Source organism: Haliotis cracherodii, unplaced genomic scaffold (genome assembly GCF_022045235.1).
Source record: "Haliotis cracherodii isolate W230 unplaced genomic scaffold, xgHalCrac1.p SCAF_13, whole genome shotgun sequence".
Taxonomy (NCBI): domain Eukaryota; kingdom Metazoa; phylum Mollusca; class Gastropoda; order Lepetellida; family Haliotidae; genus Haliotis; species Haliotis cracherodii.
The window spans coordinates 8,556,474-8,564,322 of NW_027266268.1; the positions used below are offsets into that span (position 1 = coordinate 8,556,474).

General features: G+C 38.5%; 1 protein-coding gene across 1 annotated transcript; it reads right to left on the reverse strand.

The window, feature by feature from the left end:
* Positions 1-348: 348 nt before the first annotated feature.
* LOC139458840 (glutamate receptor ionotropic, kainate glr-3-like) lies at positions 349-7,068 on the reverse strand. Its single transcript, XM_071240268.1, has 9 exons — positions 7,002-7,068; positions 6,553-6,734; positions 4,485-4,635; positions 3,848-4,014; positions 3,245-3,345; positions 2,886-2,973; positions 1,309-1,696; positions 760-977; positions 349-615 (listed from the first exon to the last, which is right to left on the reverse strand). The coding sequence occupies exons 1-9, from the start codon at positions 7,066-7,068 to the stop codon at positions 349-351; spliced, it is 1,629 nt and encodes a 542-aa protein (XP_071096369.1).
* Between the last annotated feature and the right edge of the window lie 781 nt (positions 7,069-7,849).

Sequence of the window (7,849 nt, forward strand, 5' to 3'; positions counted from 1 at the left end):
TAGGGTAATCCTCTTCCGGACATTTGTCACCTGGAGCGGACTGTGACAACTTTTGGGTTCGCTGCAGGATGCCACTATCGCTGAGAAGGGACATGCTGGTGAGAACAATATCAAACATATTATTTCGAAAGTTTACCATATTCAACAGAGTATGGAACGAATCATTGGATTCTATTCTAATTCTATTAGGTTCTTCAATGCACTGATGTCTCTGAATTACTGACTACAGCTGACGAAACTCAATCACCCCTCCGAACGGAATATACCAATGTGGTGTGAACAGTCTAGGTAAGATCGACACTTTCCTTTCGGTATGTGTTTTAAAATAATAAACACATCTACAGGATCCTACCTTTCTTGGAAATCTTGTTTGAAGGGGGACGACTTTGGAAGATGGAAAGCCGTTAAAGACGTATCTAGTTTGGCATCAATCATTTTAAGTTTGCAATTTGAACTTTCCAATTGCGTAAGGAATACGCCTGATATGTAAGCGTATTTTCCCTCCCATACTTTTTGCAGGTGCTTGGTGGCGTTGCTGCTGAATACATCAGGGTCTCTGGCAGATAAATCTTGAACTCTTTGTTTGATTGCCATGACATCTGACTGAATTGAATTCTAAAATTAATAGAAAAACGGATTGGCTTGACTTTGTATCTTTAATTTGGTGCCAGAAATATTAATATGACTGCACTTAAGTCATTGGCGTTATAATATATGTAGATTTATATTTCTAAACATTCTCCTTGTCATTCACTTTACCTGAAACAGATTTTCAGTGATGCTTGATGAATCGTAGCCTATTTTGTAGTCATTCCTGGCTGCTAACTCAGCCATGTTAGAAAATGGTGGCTTTTCTGATTTGACCGCAAATATCGCCATGATGGTCCAGCAGTAGACAGCAGAAATAATGGTTGTAAACATCCACCATGCCGCAACAAGGATCCGATCAGAGTCATGTGATAATATTATTGTTGATCCTGTATGCAAAGTGGTACATATAAAGCACATAGTAACGACTGGGACACCCGTGCCCCCTTCTAAACAGTGAAAGTCCTCCAATCCTTTTTACCCATTATTATCCATTCATCCACAAGTGACAATTTATCTGGGAACAATGCCTATCCTTTTGAGGGGATTCACGTCAGTGTCGTATTGAATAGCAATATACAAAAGTCCCCTAACTACGTACACGCATCGGTAACGGAACAAAAAAAGACGGAACAATTCTTGGAAAATCTAAAATAAATACCAAATATAGGAAACCATAGGTTTTGTCAGTTTTAGTCTTGGAATGCTGCATTTGCTCACCTTGCTTCAAGGTGGCCCCACAAGTGGCCAATGCTGCTGCTGTACCAGTCTCTATTGCACTGGTGTCGGCTGGACAGTTGATTTCTAATCGTATATTTCGTTCAGTTTCCTTGTCTTTTGAAGTCACAAGAGCATTAAATTCGCCCTTATTATGAATTAATCGTATAAAGGACAGAAGGATAATACATGTAATCAGTGACACACCAAACATACAAAAGACATAAGTTTGGAACGGGCGGAGAAGGATCAGCAGATTGTCCTCGTCAATAATATCCTCTTTCTTGTACATAATCATATGTTTGCTTTCACCAATTGTAGGCAGGATGTAATCAGACACCTTAAAGCGGTCAATGTGGATTGTTAGCATGTCCGCTGCCAAGTCTGCCTCCTGCAACAAACAAATGTGCAGTACAAGCTGGGCCTTAAAGTTATTCACCAAAAATCTGAACCCGATTTCTTGAACAGATAAAGGTATAAAGTCAAAGATATTCGGGTTAAAGGGTATTTTATTACATCACGTCTTTAGCATATTGTGTTATACTTTACCCAGTGAATAAAACTTCACCTCACTATCCCCTCTTACCTTGTTTCCTGATAACGACTCCTATTTCTCATTAAGTGCAATGTAGGTTTCCCCTGAAGTCGAACATTATTCCAGCAGCTTCAGACTTTCGTGTATTAGTATTACAGAGTGATGAAAGCTATCCACAAGACACTTGTATGACAAGAGGGATGACGTCAACTTTCCAGTGGTCAACTTTCCTTAATGTCGAACAATATTCTATACAACTTTTGAGGCACAACCGAGCAAGCTTTTTCTATGATTTAAAGAACGTCATACGACTCTTGCTCGGAATTTTGATGAGGGTTATGAACCATTAATTATCTGCCGACGTAAACCTTCTCGGAAACATCACAAACACTTCTGTCCATAAGCTATTAATCATGGGCTACTTCTAACCATTCTCTACAACATCCTAAACACTTCTATCAAGAACCATTTTTCATGTGCCAAAGCTTATCCTTCTCTACAAAATCCCAAACATCACTGTCATGTGCCACACCTACACCTTCTCTGCAGCATAACACACACTCCTGGCCATTAACCATTAATCAATCATGTGCCACACCTACACCTTCTCTGCAGCATAACACACACCCCTGGCCATTAACCATTAATCAATCATGTGCCACATCTACACCTTCTCTGCAGCATAACACACACTCCTGGCCATTAACCATTAATCAATCATGTGCCACACCTACACCTTCTCTGCAGCATAACACACACCCCTGTCCATGCACCATTACTCACGTGCCACACCTACACCTTCTCTGAAGCATCACAAACACTCCTGACCATGCACCATTCCTCACGTGCCACACCTACACCTTCTCTGAAGCATCACAAACACTCCTGACCATGAACCATTTATCATGTGCCAAAGCTTATCCTTCTTTTGAACATCCCAAACATTCCTGTCTATGTACCATTAATCATGTGCCACACCTACACCTTCTCTGAAGCATCACAAACACTCCTGATCATGAACCATTAATCGTGTGCCAACGCTTACCGTTCTCTGCAGCATCCCGAACACTCCTGTCCATGAACCATTTATGTTCTTGCCCCAGTCATCTTCCCTTGGTGGTATCACCTTGTAACTTTCAAATAAAATCATGCTATGATAGTTGGTGAGAATGCGTGCCATACTTTTAGCAGTGTACCATGTTAAATTTAAATGTTTAAAATACATGTGTATGTGAAAGGTTTTTTTTATGAACTGAAGGTCAAAGGCCCACAACACAACGGAAATTGGTCGTAGGGGGTGAGTGATAAGTTTTGTTCAACATTTTGGTGACGTTTATAATTTTCTTTTGACGTTAGTACACAAATTGTATGCACGGATGTTTTGTGTATTAATGATAAGCTCACCTGAAGTTCATAGCTTTAGCCAGCAGTTTCAATACACGGAAAGGGTATGAAAACAACCTCCGCTTATTCACTACCACGAATCCGTATCCGTAGTGGTTGTCCTGTAAGTAAATATGACGATCCCATCATCACATATAATGGATCAAGAGAAGTGAGTGGGGTGGTGGAGCAGTTAGGTGCCGTAACCCCTACCCTTTTCTAAGCATGACGACATTTCTACTTTTACATGTTTCATTTAAGATCGGATATACCAGGTCTGAACGTATTACCACACTATAATTATCTAATATGGCGATATGTTTTCCACAAACATCACCAAATAAAAGTTTTTGTAATTTCCATTCCTCTGGAACTTAAACTACGATAAAAAACTTTTTAATGCATTCCTCCATATCCAGGAATCCCCCTTCCTACTAGAAATACCGCACATTATGGCATATTATAGGCACATCATAAGACATGGCAGGCACAAAATAGCAATAAGGATGGACGGATGGATTGTTTGACTTCTGTGAAACATGCTGTGGAAATTAAGATTATACAATTAAGTCCACTGGTATTAACCTTAATTAAAAAAAATATGAAAATAATATTTGTTGCTACCTTCATGACAACAGTGAGTTGCCGACCATTGTAGCCGAACTTCACATTGGGAAACACTTCGGTAGGATTTGTCACTGTCTCATTGGAGAGAGCCACGTCTGTGAAAGCACGTTCATTGGGGTGAAACATCAGTGTCCACATCCTTGCCTTTGAAGAATGTCCCTGGTATCAAACATACATGTATTAGTTAACCTGGCAATGGCTTGGGAGCTTCAGGCCATGTTAACACAGTGGAGACTCCAGAACAACTCTATCACCTGGTTACTCGTTATATAAACAAATGACAAATCATTATTTATTATGTGAAAATGTATTGAGACTGGAACAACGTTCGTGGAGGTCGTCGAGGTGCTATCATCGTACCCAACAAAGGTTGTTCAGTGTCGACACCCAATGCTGGAGCTGCTGGGATATTACTCGACATAATGGAAAAGTTGACTATTGGAAAGTTAAAGTTATCTCTTTTGTCACACCGTCCTGTTGATATTCTTTGAGACTCTGAAATTTTATGCACTGAAAGGATTTACAGCTTTGCAATTATGTATGAGTTTCAACATTCTCTACAACATTCACTCGTATAAGATCATGGGATTAAAGTCCATCAATCATACTCAGTTGTTGAAACAATAGCTCACCTGTCTTGTAGACAGTTCCAGCAATGCCACATTCTCCAGTTTAATGTTGCTGTCCAGGAGTACAGGTAAATCATCTGATGTCCCGACAACCAGCACCCGTGAGACGTGACACCAGTCGACCGAGGAGTTGAATCTTGTTCCACAGACTACAGACTGGTTAATGAAATCAATTTAATTTGTCTCAATGTTTTAATAGATATTGCTCAATGAGGAGCTCCAGAGAAATCCCACTGAAAACTCAAAAATTCAAAAATCATTATAATTAAAATACTTATAATCACTGTTGGAACCATTTCATATTATCATCGCATGATCGTTGTATACCGCTTGTAAATCGGACTATCCATTAAAATCTCAGAAAGGTTGAAAGGATGGTTGTTTGCACGAATGCATTCTTTTTGGATATAATCAAAGCTACCGTCAAATGAAAGTCGTACAAAGTTCCAACTAAATTACCGGTGTGAGTGAGTGAGTGAGTGAGTTAAAATTTAAAGTCACATCGGCAATATTTCAGCCATATAGTGACTAAATCAAGTTATAAAGTAATAATACATACATATAGACATTAAAATCTGTCGACAAAGGATAGTAAAATCACTAGATTATCACAGATGTAGATTTAAAACTAGCATATCATCATAAAATTTGAACAATTCATAACAGTACACAATAAAAATGGGCTATAGATCACCAATAACCAAAGGTAGGTCACCATACTAGGGACCATTGGGACATCATATCCGGATTGGGCAAACATACCCAATCCAGTAAATCTTGAAATCCGAAAGTCACATTTCTCTAGCTACCTTAATAAAAAAGGTGCCTACAGTTCTGATTTAATGGCATTTAACCTTTATGCAACTTATGAAAAAGGTGAATACCTCTGGGTGGAAACAAGAGTACTTGTTCTCACAAACACCTGGTTATCGCAAACAAATATGTTTTTAAACTTGGTGATCTCGTAGGGAAATAATTGTACATGTAAGCTGTGGGATGCGTACTACGAAAGTCTAATGGTGGCACGTTGGTAGCATAATTTTCGAGTATTTTTCTTGTTATTTAAATTATTTAATATGTTTTCGAAATTTCTCTCTCGTTATTTCAAATGTTTCCTCGTAATTCGACATCTTTTTTCCAATATTACAAATAATAAAATTACCAAAGTGGCGTACGGGATTTACGAACTGAACTTTCGTATACGTTCGTTTAAAGTTTGGTGTGGACATGAGTTATAACACATTGGAGTTTTGAACACATCCCAAAAATGACTGAAATGTGTTAACAAACATACATTATTATGCAAATTGTGTCAGTGGCAGGTGCTACCGCTAGGGCAGGACATATTTACCCTTTTCGCGAACACGTGGTGTCATCAGTGATTCTCAGTTATGCATTCAGATAATATTTCGCCATTATTGCGACATTTAGTCGCAATGGAATGTGTTTCGGCGGATATTCAAGGTACGGTCAGATGGATAAATCTATATTGACAGTTCCTAAGAGTTTGAGGTCGTAATATAGTGAGTGAGTGGGGCTAGCTTCACGCCACTTTACACAGTACTTCAGTTGTATCACATCAAGTCAGCTTACTGTTGGTTGGTGGTTACGTGATGGTGGTTGCAGATGTTAATCTCTTTGGTAACATCAGGCATGGTTCTGACAAGAATAATTATCTTGGAGAATCTGGGTTTCCAGCTCACGACCAGCGTATTCTGGATTGGCTGTCAGAACACGGCAGCATAAAACATAACTCACTTCGATACCAGGGCAGTCGGGTAGCCTAGTGTTTAAAGCGTTCGCTCGTCACGCCGAAGACCCGGGTTCGATTCCCGACAATGTGTGAAGCCCATTTCTGGTGTCTCTTGCTCTGATATTGCTGGAATATTGCTAAAAGCGGCGTAAAACCATACTCACTCATTTCGATACAAATGCCTTGAGATCTATCCATATTAACATCACCCGAAACGCGTTGCTCTGGATATCTGCAATTTATTACTGGAAACACACGAAGAATAAGTTCCTGTTTCCTTTCTTAGCGATTGTTATATATGTATATATTTTTTAACGTACCATTTGACGTAAGACTGAAACAGTAGTAGTGACATCACAGAGGAGGAGTACATTGATTCTGGGCTGGGGCAGCTTCTCCACATCTCTCAGGATTGTCAGCAGGTCCTCCTCTGTTGAAGAGCTAATGTCATAATCCATATAGGAAATACCTGCTGCCTCCAACGAAGAACTAATGTTGGCATCTGAAATGTATTACGTATTGAATACATATGCAATAATATCCCATAAATAATATTTTATGGATTATTTGAGGTAAAACAGTAGTACATTTGTGATGTTTTAGCAAAGGAACCAACTATAACAGCCGTTACTACACATATACAAATATTTTACCTCTCTCCTTTAACCTAAAATTAACTCTAACAACCCTGTTAAGACTTCACTTTGTGTTTAACCAAGGTTGTAAAATATTCTTGAAGAAAGATCAAAGAAGAGAAACTTACTCAGACCATGCTCATGTTCATGCAACACAAGAACGGACCTCCAGGCAAGCGATAGCAGAAGCTGCACAATCATCGCGTTATGCTGGTATTGACGACTGTGTCTTAGATATATATGTAATACCTATTATAACCACTTAAATACTTTAGCCATGATAAACGTAGGTGGGAGGGGTATAACTGTATATACTAAGTCAGTATTACTTGGAGCGCCCGATTCATTTTACTATGTCTCGAAATGTCACAAAATGCAAATCTGACTATTGTCATAAAATGTTTCGTGTTCAAATATCTTAATCGGATCTGTTCGATACCTTTCATCAATGTCAATGTTTATATGTCTAGTATAGTCTCTATTTTTGTCTCGTCTTGTTATATCATTCAACATTAATGTCCATTATCGCTAACTTACATGTAGCTGCTTGCTGCCCATAAAACACAAAGACGTGTGTTAAACATATCTGTTGTTAAGAATAAATGTAGATTTTAATTGGTAATGTTTGAGGTTGTTTACATTTATGTCATCCAGGCTGTTTAATTGTAATCTGTGTGTTTATACATCCTGTTCTAGGTGTTGATTCCTGCTGACTGACTGCTAAAGCATTTAATCAACCGCAATAAGTCCTAATTTGCTGAATATTTTCCATCCTCTGAAACAATATCTGGTAAATATATATGTTATATTTAGCCATGTACTGTTTAGGATACATTTAGAAGCACAAGCCTCACTTAGTTTTTGCTGTCCTTATTACTCCCTATTATGAGACATTCATAACACAGATAATGTGCAAATGGATACTCTTTATGTGGCAGTAACAGGTTTTTTTTATATTTCTTGTATTTTACATTTTAAGCAT